This window comes from Gopherus evgoodei, chromosome 17, assembly GCF_007399415.2.
Source record: "Gopherus evgoodei ecotype Sinaloan lineage chromosome 17, rGopEvg1_v1.p, whole genome shotgun sequence".
NCBI classification, from domain to species: Eukaryota; Metazoa; Chordata; order Testudines; family Testudinidae; genus Gopherus; species Gopherus evgoodei.
Genome location: NC_044338.1, coordinates 898,222 through 918,148, shown reverse-complemented (window position 1 = coordinate 918,148; position 19,927 = coordinate 898,222). Strand labels below are relative to the sequence as shown.

The 19,927-nt window shown below is 58.5% G+C and overlaps 2 protein-coding genes across 2 annotated transcripts in view; one reads left to right on the top strand and one right to left on the bottom strand.

Moving 5' to 3' along the window:
- The window catches only part of LOC115636335 (protein ABHD15-like), a 575,307-nt gene that overhangs the window by 320,928 nt on the left and 234,452 nt on the right, over positions 1-19,927 (top strand). The window lies entirely within an intron of this gene.
- DPH1 (diphthamide biosynthesis 1) overlaps positions 1-19,927 on the bottom strand; it is a 60,050-nt gene that overhangs the window by 39,811 nt on the left and 312 nt on the right. The window contains exons 2-3 of the mRNA XM_030536274.1: positions 17,089-17,244; positions 5,862-5,925 (exon numbers count right to left, since the gene is read on the bottom strand). Coding sequence (XP_030392134.1) covers positions 5,862-5,925; positions 17,089-17,244 — 220 coding nt within the window. The remainder of the gene's footprint in view (positions 1-5,861; positions 5,926-17,088; positions 17,245-19,927) is intronic.

Sequence of the window (19,927 nt, the reverse complement as noted above, 5' to 3'; positions counted from 1 at the left end):
ATAGCAGGGTGAGTGCTGGGGGCGGGGAACATATGGAAGGTGCTAGGTGCTGGTCACAAACAGGGACAGGGACTGCCCCTCCTGGGGGAGAGACGAAGGGGCTTTTCGAGGGGCTTGGAGCCCCAGCAATAGAAAGGGTGTGGATAACAGAAGTATCTGAGAACTCCCCATCCCTCACAGCATGGCTGGGGAGCAGACAGACAGATGCACCACGTGAGAGACAGACGATAGGCAGGGGCCCCGGGCTCCTCTTGGTGGTGCATTTGTAGTGACTACAGGTGCTCGGCGGTTCCTGTCACTAATGCAGCCAGACACAGTGAGAATCCTTTAACAGATGTCAGCTCCACAACAGAGATAAACCTGAAACAAAGACATGGGGCGCGCAAGCGGTGATGGAAGAAATGGTCCTGGGATCCCAGCAGAACTGGAGCACTTCCCTGAATGTAACCCTTGTCTTCAAGGCATGGAGAGCGAGCCAGCCCGCACGCTGCCAGCTCTCCATGCACCTGCTTAGCAATTATCTGAAGTGCTACCTCTATGCACAGCGGAGTGGGAGCTTTCCAGAGCCCCTCCCCTGCAAACCCTGCCAAGGACAGCACAAGAGGCTCCCCACAGGTGGCGGGAAGGCAGAGCCCACCTGGGGGCGAAGGGGGTTTGTTAAACAGCATGTTTGTGTCCCTCCTTCAGGCAGGTTTCATGAACAAGAGCACGACCCAGACCCCAAGCCCACAAGGGCGCAACGTCCAAAGCCACCCAGCAAGTCCGTGTTAACGAAAGAACCAGGCCTCATGACTCCTGGCCCTTTGCTCAGTGCAAGGCCCAGCTAACCACATGCCCAGCCAGCCAGCTGGCAGCCCTAGGATGCCCCCTCCGAGTACACACTGTGCTAGGGCCTTGACTCAGTCCAGACTTCAAGAGGAAGGGCATCCCCTGCGCTAGCCAGGCTCCCCAGCCAAGCCCTGCGTTGTCAGCTCTCAAGCCTAAGAAGGGGTGGCTACAAGCCACAATTGTCCTGCCACTGCCACCTTCCCTGGCTTAGGCCACATCTACACTGCAGCCTATATTGGCAAAACCAATGTCGCGCAGGGGCGGGAATGGTCTGACCCCCCCGTACCCGAGCGACAGAAGTCACAAACTGTCTGGCCATTGGCTGGGCCCAGGTAGCCAGCAACAGTCACATCTGATCCTCTAGGGATCCCGGCAAAGATCAACATCTTCCCACCCACCCCTCCCTGGTTAGACATGCAGTTCACAGGGAAACTGAGGCACGCACAATAATCATACAAAACATTAAGAAAACTCCCCAATTTGTCACGCCCCCCGCCTTCGAGTCTGAACTGAGCGGCATTCCTTCAGCTAATGGCCTGGGGAAGTGCAGGTCCTACTCTCCGTAACATTTGCATTCCCATGAACCACCTCCCTCTCACAGTTCTGGAGGGTCAGACTCCACTGCAGGAGCCCTGCTCTTTGGTATAGCCCATCAGAGGAGAGTGGTCAGCATACACAGTAAAGTGCCTCCCAAATAGATATGACTGCAGCTTTTTAAGCACCCACCCCATGGCTAGGCATTCTTTCTCTATGGCTGCTCCCAGGGCAGCAGCTTCTGCCTCTGGTACCCAACGGGGTGTCTCTCCCCCTTCACATTGGCTTGCACCAGCACCGCGCCCAGCCCGGCATCTGTGAAAGCCACGAAGGCTTGTCAAAGTCTGGCACTGGGCCCTTGACTACAGTCTCCTTCAGCGCCCAGACAGCCCCCTGGCACTGCTCGGTCCAGACCACCTCGTCTGGCTTCCCCTTCCTACATAGCTCCGTGATGGGGCTGCTAGGGAGCTCACATGGGGTACAAATCTCCGGTAACGTCCCACCATCCTCATAAAGGCCTGGACCTGCTTCTTGGTTTGGGGAGCAGGCCAGTCTCTGATCGCCTCCACCTTGACTGGCTCTGGGTTCAGGTGGCCGCTTCCCGCCTTGTGGCCCAGGTACGACACCTCTGCCATCCTCACCGGGCACTTCCCAGCCTTTATAGCCAGTCTGACCTCCTGGAGGCACCCCAGCCCCCTCCTCACCTGGGGCACAGGCTCCTCCCAGGTCTGGCTAAAGACAGGTACCATCCATGTACACCAGGGCAAAGTGCGCCCTCCCGCTCTGTAACTGACCCACCCGGCGCTGGCAGGTGGCAGGCACCCCCTGAGGCTGAAAGGCAGGACTAGGACTTCACAGAGCCCCAAAGGGGAGATGAATGCAGATTTCAACCTGGCATCAGCTCCAAAGGCACCAGCAAGTAGCCCTTGGTGAGGTCATGGGGCCCCCAACGTGTCTAGGATCTCGTCCATGCTGGGCATGGGGCAGGCTCCAGACAGGCTCCCCGTGTGACTGGGACGCTGCTCCCACATGCGCGGGGAGCTCGCCTGCCTGGCACGGGATCCTCACCGTGCTGCTGTGGGCAGAGGGAGCTATTTCTGTCATGGCTGGAGCCGAGGCATCTGGGTGAAAAGAGCCGGCCAAAGCAGCGGCCAAGCTAAGCTTCCACATTAGCGCCAGCTATAAATATTAATGGCACGAGGAGCCAGGCACTAATGAGGCCAGGGACAGCCGTCTGTCGTGCTAACCCCTCACCTGCTGCCGTTCTCTCCTGACCCCAGGCAGCTCCCTGGGGAGCCAGGGGCGGGAGTTTCCATGGCTTCACACTGAGCAGCACAGGCTCAGGCAGTGTCTATAAAGTGCTGCAGCCGTGAGTCACCGCTGGCCCCAGCCATGGACGGAAGGCTCCTGGCCACACCCGAGGTGCAGCTCCAGGGCTCACTCGCCCTGACTATGCACAGAAGGCGGGACGTTTTCACAGCCCTGCGCCGTGTAGCCAGGCCAACCAACGTCTCAGGGGTAGACCAGGCCTCAGACTCCCAGCTGGTATCTTCAGAGTTACACCCAACAGGCTGGCACAGCACAAGGAGGGGGGCTCAGGGCTGGCGTGGCACCAGGGGGTGGGGGCGGCGCCCGGGGGCTCAGGGCCGGCGTGGCACCAGGGGGTGGGGGCGGTGCCCGGGGGCTCAGGGCCGGCGTGGGACCAGGGGGTGGGGGCGGCGCCCGGGGGCTCAGGGCCGGCGTGGCACCAGGGGGTGGGGGCGGCGCCCTGGGGCTCAGGGCCGGCATGGCACCAGGGGGTGGGGGCGGCGCCCGGGGGCTCAGGGCCGGCGTGGGACCAGGGGGTGGGGGCGGCGCCCGGGGGCTCAGGGCCGGCGTGGCACCAGGGGGTGGGGGCGGCGCCCGGGGGCTCAGGGCCGGCGTGGCACCAGGGGGTGGGGGCGGCGCCCGGGGGCTCAGAGCCGGCGTGGCACTAGGGGGTGGGGGTGGCGCCCGGGGGCTCAGGGCCGGCGTGGTACCAGGGGGTGGGGGCGACGCCAGGGGGCTCTGAGCCGGCTTGGCAGCAGGGGGTGGGGGTGGGCCAGGGGGCTCTGGGCCGGCGTGGCACCAGGGGGTGGGGGCGGCAGCCAGGAGCTCTGGGCCAGCATGGCACCAGGGGGTGGGGGCGGCGGCCGGGGCCGGCGTGGCACCAGGGGGTTGGGGCGGCACCCGGGGGCTCTGGGGCGGCGTGGCACCAGGGGGTGGTGGCGGCGCCCGGGGGCTCGCACAGGCCCCCAGGGGCACCAACAAGCCCCAACCCTGGCCAGCACCAGCGCTTCCCAAGCTGCAGGCCAGGGGCCACCTCCTCCCTCATCCAAGCCCCGGTTCCATCACAAGCCCCAGGCCTTGGCCACAAGCTCCAGCACCTCAGTGACCAGAGCCAGGCCACACCGCCCCACCGTGGGCCCCATTCAGCCCAGTGACCCCCGCACACCACATGTCGCTGCTCCCCTTTCCCCCATCCAGCCCCACTGCTCACCTGGCCTCCCTCCCACCCCAAACAGCCTCATGGCAGCCCCCGCATCGCCCACATCTCCTGTGTTAGTGCTACTTTGTTGAGGGCCTCCTCCCCACAGATCCCACATCCATAGGCATCCCCCCACATATACACACAGAACCCCCCCCCCCGGCACACAGCCCCCACCCATGGGCACCCCCCACACACACAGATACACACAGCTCCCCCCAACAACTCTCTCTCCTCTCATCCCAGAGGACCCTCCATTTTCAACCCCCCCCTGGGAGGCCGCAGGCGGGGTTGCTGGGAGGCAGGAGCGCCCCATGCAGGGCGGGTAGGCTGCGCTGCGCATAGGGACTCAGGCTCACGGCTCCTTCCATATCCCCTTAATCTGCTGCCTTTGAAGTTGGGCCATGAAAGCAGCTCCCTGCTGTCCAGCACATGCAGTCACTTGAAGGCACAGGGAGCTCCCAGGCAGGCTGTGACGAGGTCCAGCCTGGGGCGCTCCCCAAGTCCCGGAGGCCAGCAGGAGGCAGCAAGACACTCTGCCAGCTCCCCCTGCTCACACCCGCACGGGCAAGTGCTGCAGCACCCCGAGGCACCAGGCTGGCTCAGAGGGCAGTGCAGGGCTGATGGCCACAGAGCAGCCACCAGCCTGCTGGGGAATGATGCTGCCACCAAGCCTAGTTGGCACCTACATAGCCCAGAGCCACAAGCAGCAGCACAGTGTGCTGGGGACAGAGGGGCCAATCACCCAGCTGCTCTGCTCCCCTCCTGTGCAGGGGGGTGGGCTGGGGGTTACTGGCAGTGCTACTTTGGGAGGGTGCTCTGCTCTGACCCTGCCTGCCAGGCACAGCATTGGCAGCTGTCTGGCTAAGGGCAGGTGGGAAGGGAAACCAGCCATTGCACCAGGCAGACAGATGCCAGGAAGTGTCATGACCCTACACGGTGCTCTTGGCTCTCACTCTCTGTGTAAAAACAGGAAGCTGGGGGGCAGTTACAGCAGGCAGGGAAAAGAGATTAGCCTAAATCCTGCGAGGTGCCTCAATCTGCTGCCCTGCAGAGCTGAGAGCTCCGCTCAGCTCCCAAAGGCCTCTCAGCACTTCACCCTCCACTTCTGTTCTGCTGGGCTGTGGCACATCGGGAAGGAAGCAGCATGGGGACAGCGGTCTCCCTCCCCCTACCCCGCTCTCTGTGGGCCCATATGAGCAGCTGGGAGAACCCGCATGCCCAGGCACAGACCCCCACCTGCAGCCCCATGGCTGCCTGCCAATCACAGCTGCCCTCTCAGCCCCAAGGAGCGAGGGGACAGGATGCCAGGGTAAATGGGCAGCAGGGCCTTTCCCCTGGAGCCCAGGATGAGCATGGTGCAGAGGCCATGGCCAGCGAGGCAGGGGCTTGGAGGGGCTTGAGGGAGCCCCTTTCCCTCCCAAAGCAGCAGGCCACTGAATGGAGAGTGCCCGAAAGCACCAGTCTCTCAGAGCTCACCTGCTGCCACCAGGCCATCCCCACTGCAGCCCAGAGTGCTCCTCGGCACACAGGCCCCGAGCTCACATCAGCCAGTTGTTAACATGGGCATCGTGACCCCAGCGAGGGCCAGGACATGCTGAGCTTGTTGGCTGCTGGCTCAAACGCACCAAGGGGTGAGGGGCAGAGCCAGGCAGTGAGATCAGCCCGACAGCATGGTTGTCTCTCACAGCTCGCCACTCGCACGGCCGCATACATTCAACCGCTGAGTGAACACTGGCCGGCCGGCCGCCCCACCCCACACTGCACAGCTGGGCACTACCCAGCGCAGGAGATACCAACTACATGCACAGTGGGCAGCTCCGTGGCAGGAGGCAGAGCCATGGAACAGGCAGATCAATGCTTTAGCAAAGCTGTTTGATGTGGGACATCACTTTTCTGCCCTGGGGACCTGTCTGGTGAGATGCCAGACGCCAGGATGTGTGGCAATGGCAGACACCCCTTCAAAGGCAAAGAGCCTACGTCTTTCACTCACCTTTCAATGATGTCAGCGATGGTGCATGCAAACATGAGGAGCCCTTCGGGCATCTGCAGAGCCACTAGGAGAGAGACAGATGCCCAGAGTTAGGGTGCACTGAGCAGATCATTTCCTCCACAAAACGAACACCGGGTACATGCCTGACGACACCCCTGGGCACACTGAGCTAGACCCAACCCACACACAGCTCAGCCCTTCCGCCTTCAGCATCCACCCCAGAGCTCCTCCGAGCCAGAGCTGCCCCACAGCATGCTGGGATGCTGGCGCACTTAGCCCGTAACACCCAGCATTGCTGCTGCCTCCAGGAGCTCCTGAGCACTTCCTAAGGGGAGGGAGTCAGGAGTCCTCTGCACTGGGGCAGCTGCAACGCTCTGCTCCCTGGCCACTCTGGGGAGGAATCTCACAACACGGCAACGGTGCAGGAAGAGGAGAGCTGGAGAACTCCCTGCAGCTGGGTGGTGAACCCACCCGGCACAGCGAGAAGCGTGGCCCCAAGGTGCAGGCCAAGCACCAGGGCTCAGGGATCTAGGCCAGCACCTCTGTGCCCAGGCCCCACATACTGCAGCCCAGCAATGAGCCAAGGCCCCCCTGGGTGCTGGCCCAGGTGACAGGCAGCAGGTTTAAAGCAAACAGCAGGAAGAGCTTCTTCCCACACAGCCTGCCTGGGAGCTCGCTGCCAGGGTGTGTTGCGAAGGCCAGAAGTAAAATGGGTTCCAAGCAGAAAGAGGCTAGGTCCATCGCTGGCCATTGGCCAGGGTGGGCAGGGACACAGCCCATGCTCCAAGTGGCTGCCAGAAGCTGAGAGTGGATGTGTCACGGAGTGTGGGGGAGTCCGGCCCTGCACCCCTCTTCCTGGGACCCACAGTGACTCTCAGCCAGCCAGTAAAACAGAAGGTTTATTGGACAACAGGAACACAGGTTACAGCAGGGCTTGCAGGCACAGTCAGGACCCCTCCATCGAGTCCTTCTGGGCTTTCAGGGTGCTTGGATCCTAGCTAGGATACCCTGAATTCCCCCCACACAGCCCCAAGCCCAAACTCAAACTGCTTCCCTCCTGCCACTCCCTTCCTTTGTCCCCTTCCCGGGCAAAGGTGTTGACCTTTCCCCTCCCTTACCTAGCTCAGGTTACAGGCCCTGGCATTGTCCATCCCCTAAAGTCCTTCCCTGCTCTCCCACTCCCCACACAGACAGTCCCTACTCCATCACATCTCTCCCCCCTTCGAGACTGAACTGAGCAGGGTCACTCTGCCCAGTGACCTGGGGAAGTTCAGGGCCCCCTCTCCGGGACAACGCATCCGCTGTCAGGTTGGCACTTCCCTTCCCATGGACCACGTCCATGTCATAGTCCTGCAGGAGCAGGCTCCACCTCAGGAGCTTGGCGTTGGCTCCTTTCATCTGGTGCAGCCAGGTCAGGGGAGAGTGGTCGGTGTACACGGTGAAGTGTTGCCCAAAGATATATGGCTCTAGCTTCTTAAGGGCCCACACCATGGCCAGGCATTCCTTCTCGATGGCCGCATAGCTTTGTTCCCAGGGTAGCAGCTTCTTACTCAGGTACACGATGGGGTGTCTCTCCCCCTTTTCATCCTCCTGCATTAACACCACCCCGAGTCCCGTGTCCGAGGCGTCGGTGAACACCATAAAGGGCTTGTCAAAATCTGGGTTTGCCAGAACTGGGCCACTAACCAGAGCCTCCTTCAGCGCCCGGAAAGCCTCCTGCCACTGCTCAGTCCAGATCACCTTGTCTGGCTTCCCCTTTTTGCACAGTTCAGTGATGGGGCCGGCTATGGCACTAAAGTGGGGCACGAACCTTCGATAGTACCCCGCCATCCCAATAAAGGCCTGGACCTGCTTTTTGGTTTGGGGAGCAGGCCAGTCTCTGATCACCTCCACCTTGGCTGGTTCCAGCTTCAGGCAGCCGCTCCCCACCCGATGGCCCAGGTAAGATACTTCAGCCATCCCCACCTTGCACTTCTCAGCCTTTACTGTTAACCCAGCCTTTCGGAGTCGGTCCAGGACTTGTTTAACCTGGGACATGTGGTCCTCCCAGGTCTGGCTGAAGACGCAGATGTCGTCAATATACGCTACGGCAAAACTCTCCATCCCCCTCAGTAGCTGATCTACCAGGCACTGGAAGGTGGCCGGTGCTCCCTTGAGGCCGAAGGGCAGGGTCAGAAACTCATAGAGCCCCAGAGGGGTGATAAAGGCCGATTTCAGCCTGGCATCTGCGTCCAGCGGCACTTGCCAGTAGCCTTTGGTAAAATCCATAGTGGTGAGTGTACCGAGCACCTCCCAGCTTGTCTAGGAGCTCGTCAGGCCTGGGCATAGGGTAGGCATCAGATACGGTGATGGCATTGAGCTTTCGATAGTCCACACAGAACCGGATTGACCCATCCTTCTTGGGGACCAGCACCACTGGCGAGGCCCAAGGGCTGGAAGACGGCTGGATCACCCCCAAAGCCAGCATGTCCCTGACCTCTCTTTCAAGATCCTGGGCAGTTTTCCCAGTGACCCGAAAAGGGGAGCATCTTATAGGGGGATGTGACCCGGTCTCCACCCGGTGGACAGTCAAATTAGTGCGTCCAGGCTGGTTGGAAAACAGCTGTCGGTATAGATGCAGCACCCCCCTGATCTCAGCATGCTGGCCCGGGGTCAGCTGATCAGAGAGGGGAATCGCCTCCAGGGGGGAACCCGCTTTGGTCCCAGGGAATAGATCTACTAAGGGGTCATATCCCTGCCCCTCCCAATGTCCACACACGGCCAACACCACATTCCCCCTGTCATAGTATGGTTTCATCATGTTCACATGGTACACCCGACGGTGATGTGCCCGGTTTGACAGCTCCACCACATAGTTTACCTCATTCGGTTGCTTGATAACCTTGAAGGGCCCTTCCCAGGCGGCCTGGAGTTTGGTTCTCCTCACGGGGATGAGAACCATCACCTGATTCCCGTTGGCGAAGGCACAGGCCCGTGCCATGCGGTCATACCAGACCTTCTGCCTCCTCTGGGCTCGGGCCAGATTCTCCCTGGCCAGGCCCATGAGCTCGGCCAGTCTTTCCCAGAAGGTCAGGACATACTCCACCACTGACTCTCCCTCGGGAGCGGCCTTCCCCTCCCATTCGTCCCTCATCAGGTCTAGGGGCCCCCTTACCCGCCTTCCATACAACAGTTCGAAAGGTGAAAACCTGGTAGATTCCTGGGGTACCTCCCTGTACGCGAACAGCAAGTGAGGTAAGTACTTGTCTCAATCCTGCGGGTGCTGGTTCATAAATGTTTTTAGCATCATCTTCAGCGTCCCGTTGAACCTTTCCACCAGCCCATTGGACTGGGGGTGATATGCTGAGGCCCAGTTGTTCTGGACCCCACATTTCTGCCATAAGGACCGGAGCAGGGCCGACATGAAGTTGGACCCCTGATCCATTAAGACCTCCTTGGGGAATCCCACCCGGCTGAAAACTGTCAGCAGCGCATCTGCCACTGTGTCCGCTTCGATAGAGGACAAGGCCACCGCCTCGGGGTAGCGAGTGGCAAAATCCACCACCACCAGGATGTATTTCTTCCCTGACCGGGTCGTCTTGATGAGGGGTCCCACTATGTCCATGGCCACCTTCTGGAAAGGTTCTTCTATGATGGGTAAAGGCCTCAAAGCCGCTTTCCCCTTGTCCCGGGCCTTCCCCACCCTCTGGCAGGGGTCACAGGATTGGCAGTACTGTCGGACATGGGTAAAGACCCCAGGCCAGTAAAAGTTCTGTAGCAGCCTCTGCCTGGTGCGTCGGATTCCCTGGTGCCCTGCGAGAGGGATGTCATGGGCCAGGTACAGCAGCTTGTGACGAAACTTCTGGGGGACCACCAGCTGCCTCCTGATCCCCCATGACTCTACTTCCCCTGGGGGAGCCCATTCTCGGTACAGGAACCCTTTCTCCCACAGGAACCTCTCCTTGCAACCTCTCCTCATGGTCTGCACCGCATTAAGGTCAGCCCGGTCCCTGGGCTTCCGCAAGGAGGGATCTTTCTGCAACTCGGCCTGGAACTCAGCAGCTGGGACAGGGATGGGGACCGGCTCTCTCTTGCTGGCTGGGTCTGAGGCCGCAGCCTCTCTGAACCGTGCCCCTGGGCGTTCCCCGCCCCCTGGGTTAGGGTCCAGCACCTCGGGTCGAGTACCTTCCCCGTTGTCGGGCTGCAGTGCCCTTTGCCGACTCTGACTACGAGTCATGACCAGGGCACTCTGGGTGTTACTAGGCCAGTCCTCGAGGTCCCCTCCCATTAACACGTCTGTGGGCAAATATGGGTGTACTCCCACATCCTTGGGGCCCTCCTTGGCCCCCCACTTCAGGTGTACCCTAGCCATGGGCACCTTGAATGGTCATTAGGGTCAGGTAGGTGTCGGGCACCATCCGATCTGAGGCCACCACCTCGGGCCAGGCCAGCGTCACCTCTGCGCCCGTGTCCCAGTACCCAGTGACCTTCCTCCCATCTACCTCCAGGGAAACAATGCACTCTTTTCGGAGGGGCAGCCCCGCGCCCACCCGGTAAACCAAAAACCCGGAGCCTGGAGCATCCAGCCCCCGAGAGGAGCTGACCTGGGGACCTCCTCCCTCCTTCACAGGTGGTATGTTGCCAGCCCCCGTTTCCTGGGAATGTAGCCCCTCCTCCGATTGGGTTTTTACCCAGTCCACCCTCTGCGGGTTGGGTCTGCTTGGTCTGTCCCTGAGCTTGGGGCACTGGCCCCGTATGTGGCCTCGTTGGCCACAGCAATAGCAGCCCATGTCTCGTGGGTCCCCTTGAGTGGGTCGGAGGGACCTGACGCTGGATGTTCCCCTTTTTGGGGGGGTTCTCCATAGGCCCCCTTTGGGAGGTCCCATGATGACTCTCTCTCTGCGTTGAGGCAGGCCTGCTCCTTCGAGACTCCTCCCTGCCATCCCCTGCCCGACTGTCCACAAATTGGTCGGCCAGCTGGCCTGCGTGCTGTGGGTTCTCCAGCTTCTGGTCCATCAACCACAGCCTCAGGTCGGACGGGCACTGCTCGTACAGGTGCTCCAGTATGAATAGGTCAAGCAGGTCCTCTTTAGTTTGGGCCCCAGCTGTCCACTTGCGGGCATACCCCTGCGCCTGGTTGACCAGTTGTAGGTATGTGACCTCACGGGTTTTACGCTGGCTCCGGAACTTTTTCCGGTACATCTCAGGAGTCAGCCCAAACTCGCGGAGCAGGGCCTGTTTGAACAGTTCGTAGTCCCCTGCCTCCGCCCCTTTCAGTCGGCTGTACACCTCCACGGCTGTGGAGTCCAGTAAGGGGGTGAGAACTGCGATCCTGTCTGCAGGGTCAACCCTGTGCAGCTCGCAGGCATTCTCAAAGGCCGTCAGGAAGGTATCTATGTCCTCCCCCTCCTTACGCCGGGGCAGCAAGTGCTTATCAAAGCTCTTTGTAGGCTTGGGTCCCCCCTCACTCACCGCAGCCGGGGCCCCACTGCTCGCCAGCCGGGCCAGATCCAGCTCATGTTTACGCTGTTTCTCCTTCTCCTCCCGCTCATGGTTATGCTGTTTCACCTCCTCCTCCAGCTCTCACCTCTTTAACTCGAGCTCCTCCCGTCTCAGCTCCCTTTCATATTCCAGCCGCATCCGCTCCACGGATGCCGAGAGTTGCCGGGAGGATCCCCTGCTGGGGGGTGAGCTTCGCTGGCAGGATCCCCTGCTGGCCGGGGGGGGTCACGGTGCCCTCGGTATTCACTGGGCTCCTCCTCGCCCTTCCCCTAGGCCTAGGAAGGGGGGGTCCCTGGAAGCCCTCGTCCGCCAGCTGACCACTCCCAGCGGGGACAGACACTGGTGCCTGCGCTGCATCTGCCCGGCTGCTTCCCTCAGAGACAGGGCTCCGTTCATTCATGCGGTCTCCCTGCTCCAGCTGGGCAATCAGCTGGTCCTTCCTGAGCCTCCCCGGGTGCAGCCCCCTTTGCTTGCACAGCTCCAGCAGGTCGCACTTGCGCCGCTTGGCATACATCTTCCTGCTGACCACTCACAGGCCGGGGTGCTCGCCGCTCCCCACGGTTTCCAGGGGGACCCCTAGTGCACCAGCCCTTCTTGAGGTCACCACCTCTCTGCCAGGGTCGAGCTGCAGACTCCTCGGCCCCTGGGACCGCTCGCTGCAATCCCCCGGGGGACCCTGTTACTGCAAAGTCCTTCTCACTGGGCACACACTCCCAGGGGTTAATCACCCCTACAATCGTCCCTTCGTTTTACTGCTCCCCAGCCACTTACTACAGGAAGCGCCGTCCACGGGGTGCAGTATCTCCCGCCGCTGCCACCAGTTGTCATGGAGTGTGGGGAGTCCAGTCCTGCACCCCTCTTCCTGGGACCCACAGTGACTCTTAGCCAGCCAGTAAAACAGAAGGTTTATTGGACAACAGGAACACAGGTTACAGCAGGGCTTGCAGGCACAGTCAGGACCCCTCCACCGAGTCCTTCTGGGCTTTCAGGGTGCTTGGATCCTAGCTAGGATACCCTGAATTCCGCCCACACAGCCCCAAGCCCAAACTCAAACTGCTTCCCTCCTGCCACTCCCTTCCTTTGTCCCCTTCCCGGGCAAAGGTGTTGACCTTTCCCCTCCCTTACCTAGCTCAGGTTACAGGCTCTGGCATCGTCCATCCCCTAAAGTCCTCCCCTGCTCTCCCACTCCCCACACAGACAGCCCCTACTCCATCACAGGATGCCAGGGGCTGGATCACTCAATAGTTGCCCTGTTCTGTTCACTCCCTCTGAAGCACCGGCACTGTTGGAAGACAAGATCCTGGGGCAGGTGGGCCATTGCTCTGACACAGTGTGGCTGTTCTTATGCCAACAGACAGACTGGGACTCAACCCCCTTTGCTGTCCTCCGGATCTTCTGAGAGGCGAGGGACAGTCCCCATGCTGGGCTGCTCCCTGCGGGAGTGGGGACTGAACACCAGAACTATGGCCTTTAGCTCCAACTGCATGTCCCATTAATCCCATTATTCTCTTAACTCTAGATCCCACTAACACATCTCGGCCTTAATGACGTACTCACGGTCTCCCTGGCTGACAGAAATCCCCAGGCTATTGAGCCTTGCCCGGGAAAACACCACCTCTATTTAAAGACATTGTTTTAGGCCAATTGGTTAGAACCACGCTAATCTCCAGCTGCCCCAACTCACAAAGCTCTTCTAAGTGAGATCAGCTTAGACCAGCCAGGGAAATCCGGGCTTCAGGCACCTCAGGAGGGGTCCCAGAGCACCGCTTCCTACCCGGCCAGCCTCTGCTGCCCTGGGACGTCTGGAAAGCGGCGTGGCCCACATCTGCCAGCCCTTCCCAGTAGGGCTGTCAAGCGATTAAAACAATTAATCCTGATTAATCACACTTTTAAACAATTTATTTCCATATTTTGGATGTTTTTCTACATTTTCAAATATATTAATTTCAGTTACAACACAGAATACAAAATGTACAGTGCTCACTTTATATTTATTTTTATTACAAATATTTGCACTGTAAAAAAACAAATAAATAGTATTTTTCAGTTCACCTAATACAAATACTGTAGTGCAATCGATTTATCCATGGAAGTTGAGCTTACAAATGTAGAATTATGTACAATAAATAATTGCATTCAAAAATAAAACAACGTAAAACTTTAGAACCTACAAGTCCACTCAGTCCTACTTCAGCCAATCGCTCAGACAACTTTGGTTATAATTTGCAGGAGATAATGCTGCATGTCTTGTTTACAATGTCACCTGAAAGAGACAACAGGCCTTCGCATAGCACTGTTGTAGTCGGCATCGCAAGATATTTGCGTGCCAGATGCGCTAAGGATTCATATGTCTTCATGCTTCAACCACCATTTCAGAGGACATGCGTCCATGCTGACGACGGGTTCTGCTCAATAACAATCCAAAGAAAGCGGACCGACACATGTTCATTTTCATCATGAGTCAGATGCCACCAGCAGAAGGCTGATTTTTTTTTTGGTGGTTCAGGTTCTGTAGTTTCCGCATTGGAGTGTTACTCTTTTAAGACTTCTGAAAGCATGTTCCACACCTCGTCCCTCTCAGATTTTGGAAGGCACTTCAGATTCTTAAACCTTGGGGCGAGTGCTGTATCTATCCTTAGAAATCTCACATTGGTATCTTCTCTGCGTTTTGCCAAATCTGCTGTGAAAGCGTTCTTAAAACAAACGTGCTGGGTCATCATCCGAGACTGCTATAACATGAAATCTATGGCAGAATGCAGGTAAAACAGAGCAGAAGACATACAATTCTCCCCCAAGGAGTTCAGTCACAAATGTAATTAATGCATTATTTTTTAATGAGCATCATCAGCATGGAAGCATGTCCTCTGGAATGGTGGCCGAAGCATGAAGGACATATGAATGTTTAGCATATCTGGCACATAGGTACCTTGCAATGCTGACTACAAAAGTGCCATGCGAACACCTGTTCTCACTTTCAGGTGACATTATAAACAAGAAGTGGGCAGAGTTATCTTCCGTAAATGTAAACAAACTTGTTTGTCTGAGCAATTGGCTGAACAAGAAGTAGGACTGAGTGGACTTGTAGGCTCTAGAGTTTTACATTGTTTTGTTTTTAAGTGCAGTTCTGTAACCAAAAAAATCTACATTTGTAAGTTTCACTTTCAGGCTAAAGAGATTGCACTACAGTACTTGTATGAGATGAATTGAAAAATACTATTTATTTTATCATTTTTACAGTGCAAATATTTATAATAAAAATAATATAAAGTGAGCAGTTTACAGTATGTGTTCCGTGTTGTCATAGAAATCGATATATTTGAAAATGTAGAAAAGCATCCAAATATATTTAATAAATTTCCATTGGTATTCTATTGTTTTAATAGTGCAATTAATCGCAATTAATTTTTTTACTCGCAGTTAATTTTTTTGAGTTAATGGCGTGATGTAACTGCGATTAATTGACAGCCCTGCTTCCCAGATAAGGAGCAGAGAGCCCAGCACACACAAGGCAAGAGGCACTTCACACTCCTCAGCCCAGATATTTCAGGTCCAGGGCAGGTGGCAGAGCTCCAAAGAGTCCAACTCACAGCACCTTGCTCTGAGCACTAGCACCGTGCTCGTCCCACTGGAGCAGGGAGTGCCAGGGCTCAGCACAGCTGGCTCGAGGAGCTCTGAATCCTTCCTCCCCTGGGGGTACAATCAGCTCCAGCCCTGGGCCCCAGACTGCTGGCCAGAAAACAGACTTGCCTTCCCAAGTGAGGCCTGTGGTTCCTGCAGGTGCCGGGAGTGGGTGGGGAAGCACAGGACAGCTGGCTTCCCCTCCGTTAGCATAGCATCTGCCCTCTGTGCCCAGCAGCTCTCCACTGGCCTCTCTGCTATGACCCAGGCCCATCACACCCCTCCCCACCGGGCACTGGCATGAGGAAGGCCTGCCCCGAACTCCTGCCCTCTCGGGTCCAGCTGCAGCCCCTTGCCAGCGAGCCACGTGCTGGTCTCTGTATGTACACATCTGAGATCCCAGCACGGCTGATGGTTCAGCTTCCAATATTCCACGAGAGGCTAAAGCCTAAATCCGAGCTGCATGTTTGCATTTCGTTACAACAAAACACACAGCACAGGGGCGCCCAGGCAGCACCATGGCCAGGACAGCCCCCACACTCTCCCACTGCCTCCTCCCAACCCGAGCACCCCCGGGGGACAGGGCATGATGGTCTGGGCCCCGAGAGTGGCCAAACTAAGACAGGAGTGACACATACTCAGATCTCTCAACGGTCCCAGCACCTCACAGTCCTCAGTGACCCTGCCAGGGCAGGGCTGCCATCCCCACGTTATCAATGAGAACCGAGGCAGGCCAGGGATTTGTTCAAGGTCCCATGGGGAGCCTGCAGCAGGGCAGGGAGCTGAAGTGCTCCCTGGCAGGTGCCCTAACCCCTGGGTCATCCTTCCCTTCAAAGGTCAAAAGAGCATCCCATGGGTCCTTCGGTGACCCTGTCGCTCTCTGTGCTCCTGGCAAAGGCGCCGCCAGCTGCTGGCAAAGGCACTCCTGGCCCGATCAAACATTCCAGGATTGACGCCTCCGGCTGCCAGGACCCCCGGCCAGTCACAAACCGCGGAGCTGCAGCTACTCAGCCCCTCCACTGTGGGGGGCCTGTCCACATGATCATGTCACAGACCCCACTCATGAGCCCTTCCCCTGCCCACCGCCTGTGACAGCCCGTGCTTACCTGCCCCGCACCAGCACAGCCCACAGTAACAGTTCAGACACACCAAGCACCTCTCCCTTCCCAGCACCCACAGGTGCTTGCTCCTTTCATCCAGGGGATGGGTGGGCCAGGGGTGAGGATCGGGAGTCTGATGCATTATTCTCTGCACTGGCAGCCCACGAGGAACGGGGCTGAGCAGGCTGTGGCCAGTGACCCCAACCAGGGAGAGGGCTGGGGCATTTACTCTTCAGCAGCTGAGGCCATGGGGGAAATAAAGCAGCTGCCACGAGCTGAAACCACATCCAAGTCAGAGATGTCCCAGCAGAGACCAGGGCACCTGTACCTCCCTCTCCCCAAGCCTGGAAACACCCAGCCCACACAGTCAGGAACTCATGCCTATGCCTGTCCCTCCCCTCGTAGCAATGGAAAGGCTTCCCAAGATCCCAGTGCCATACCCCACCTTCGGGGGGCCTTGCCCTTCACCCATATTCCACCCAGGCACTCGCTCACCCGGGTGTACCCCCAATCCCCAAAGGCTCAGCCAGGAAGTACAGGGAAAGAGGAAAGAGACAGAGAGCCATAATTGGAGCCCTGGCCAGCATCCCAGCCCAATCTCCAGCAGGATGACAGCTCCATGGGACTCAGCCCGTCCTGTCTAATGTGATTATAAACCTGAGACACAAGCACACTAAATCGTCAGAAGAGTTATGGCCAGCTCCCCGTAACGTGAAATGCCGGCGGCATGGCAGTTGCTTCCCAGCCTGACTGACAGCTTGGCACAGCCAGCATTCATCAGTACGTTCCCCTAGGTAACCCAGCCCAGCTCCTGGCCTGGCCTGGCCTTACAACACACCCTCTCCGGACTGACTGGGGCCCACACGCTGGCGAGGGCCATGCACGTTCTGACTCAGGAGGGGCCAGGGCTGCGACAACAGGGTCAATGGAATCTAGCCCCCATGCAGCCCAGGTGGTGAGCTGGTGCATGAAGCCCGGCAGCTCCATTCTCAGGCTCAGCTCTTGGATGGCCCCAAGTGGCCACATACCTTTTTTTGCCTTGGCCTGCTGAATTCTCCAGACCGTCTTGTAGATCTCAAAGTTATAGTTGCTGGGGAGGGCTCCAACTGCCTCCTGCAGCTCCTTATTGGTGAGAATTGCCTCGGGGATCTGCATAGCCACCCGTCGGCGCTGGGGTCCTCGGCCTGCAAGGAGAACCAAGGAGCTTCTTATACAGAAGTGCAAGGAGCCAGAGGATCCGGGAAGAGGATCCGGGAAGGCGCTCACCAACCGCACGTGCCACACCTGACTCCGTTAGCTACCACGGAGTTTGACACCTGGCTCCCCCTGCCACAGGGAGACAGGCCATGACACCAGCAGAGCCGCGGGAAAGCCTGGCTCCATCCAGCCAGCAGTGAGGACTGGTTGGGAGGCACAATGAGACATGCTGGATGTGTCACAAAAAGGGACCCACCTACTGCCTCCAGAGGCCTGAGGATGCACAGGGCCAGCTCTAGCCATTTCGCTGCCCCAAGCAGGGCGGCATGCCGCAGGAGGCGCTCTGCCACTCGCCAGTCCAGCGGCTCCGGAGGACCTCCTGCAGGCGTGCCTGCGGGAGGTCCACCAAAGCCACGGGACCAGCAGACCCTCTGCAGGCACGCCTGCGGGAGGTCCACTGGAGCTGCCTGCCGCCCTCCCGGCAACCGGCACAGCGCCCCCAGCGGCATGCCATCCCAAGCACGCGCTTGGCGCGCTGGGGCCTGGAGCCGGCCCTGATGATGCAGCATCCATCAGGAGATGCCAACTCACGCAAACGAATCCAGCGCCGGAGCTCAGACCCTTCTGCTCGCCTGAGAGCACAGAGGACCCACAGTCTTGCAGCATTCCCGCAAGGCAGAGACCCACAGCAGTCCCCACACCCGCCCCCCAACCAGAGAGACTGAGTGAGCACAGGACAAGGGGAGGAGGTTTCCACCCCTCAGCAGCCAGGCTCCATAATGCGGGGAGGCACCGAGCCTGCTAGTCTAGCACAGTGGGGGGAGGGGTTGGAGGCGCAGAGTAACTTCATGCTCCGACCCCTCAATAAATTAAAGGCAAGAAAAGGATGTAATGAAAGCTGTGTGATTACATTCAATCTTGTTGAGTGACTCGGGAGCGACTGAAGGGGGCGAGGGGCAGCTGTCGGGGCCTGCATTGAGCCCAGATTATAAATTCCAAATAGAATTAACTGAGAGAGGCTTGGCCACAGCCCCCACTCCACTGACATGCACAGAGATGGGGAGCCTTGCCCAGAGCCAGAAACCCACTGCCCAGGGGCTGCTCAGCACCAGTAACCCGGCAGGGAAAGCTCTGCTGAGCAGCTAGGGGCAGCACCGCCTTCCAGGAGAGGCAGTGGCCAGTCACTCGAAACCAGGTTCAGGGGAAGGAGAATGATGACTTCCAGGAGAGTAGGAGTCCAGCCTGCAACAGCTGAGGAGCTGGTGCCTGCTCCAGCATGACCCTATTGCCCCAGCTACATGAGGCCTAGAAAGGCTTCTGTGCAGAGACCCCTTCTACTTGCCAGCTGCCCTGCATCCCCAGACAGTGCCCCCGGCCGCCATCCAGGGAATGCAGAGAAGTCTTTTGTTCTCTTAGGCAGCTCCACTTGCTCCTATCCCCAGTCCTTGAGCCAGACCCCTCCCCAGCTAGAGCCTGCCCCAAGAGAGCTCCCTTTCTCCCTGCTGGTCCTCTGCCCCCACAAGGACTCCTCCTCCCTACCCAGCCAGGACCCCACAGGAGCTCCCCATCCCACCCCCTACCAGAGTCCCACCAACTGGCACAGAGCCAGCACTGCCACAAGCGTGTCCACGATGCCCTGTGGAAGGGGTGGTGATCTGGCAAGGGAAGGGACAGTGTTACTTCTCCAGTATCTCCCTTGTCAAAGTGATGGGAGCGGTAAAGAGCAGGTTTCTATTCCTGTTTTACCATGACTGCTCGAGACCCTTTTGTGGGACTCCGTGAATCAGAAAGGCTGTCAGCCATCCGAAGCCTGCCAGACGAGCTGATGCAGCATAAGGGCTGTGTTATTTATGCTTGCAAAGGGCCCTGTCATGACAGTGCCTCCCAGCAAACAGGTGTTCATTGCTGTCTGAAGGCCAGGTGACTCACGAGCTGCTCTGCCCACTTACTACATGAGTTATCCAGGCTCCCGTGAAGCAAACTGCCCAGATCAATTAACTACAAAGTAACTTAGACAACTGAGATGCTGAAGTCCTTATGGCTAACTGGCTTCATCTCAGCCATGCCAGGCAGGAAAAGCCCCTGCTGATCGTTCTGTCCACCAAGTGAGCAGCAGTCAGAGGTGACTGTTAGCGGGTTACAGGAACGTGGGCTAGATCTGCCACTGGAGTCAGAGTATATATTCAGAGCACAGCTCCAAGCTGATGGACCCACCCCTCTCAATTCAGGCAAACTTACTGTCCCACGGCAGCCACTCCCAGCAGAGCCTCCCTTCAAACTAGCCAGCATCCTCCGCAGAGCGCATCTCTGCACCACGCAAGGTGTGTGTCACCTCCTTATGCTCGGGCCCAGAAGCTAGAGCTGCACAGGGGTAGGGTGCAGGCCTAGCTCCTGGGAAAAGCACCCGGCAGATAGAGTTGCGACCCTCCAGGACTGGCCTAGAGTCTCATGTGATGAAACCTCCATTAAACCGTCCAACCAAAGTTGGCAAGGCTTCCACCGTCCTGACTGGCACGTCAGAGGCGGAAGGGTTGGTGCGCAGCATGACCGGGAGAAAGGGGGCCGTGCAGCCACTGCCCCACGCCCCAAGGGGCCAGATCTCGAGGTATCTGATGAAAGGGAGGGGGCAGCCCTCGGGACCGGCCGCAGCGTGGGAAGCGCGCACACTCC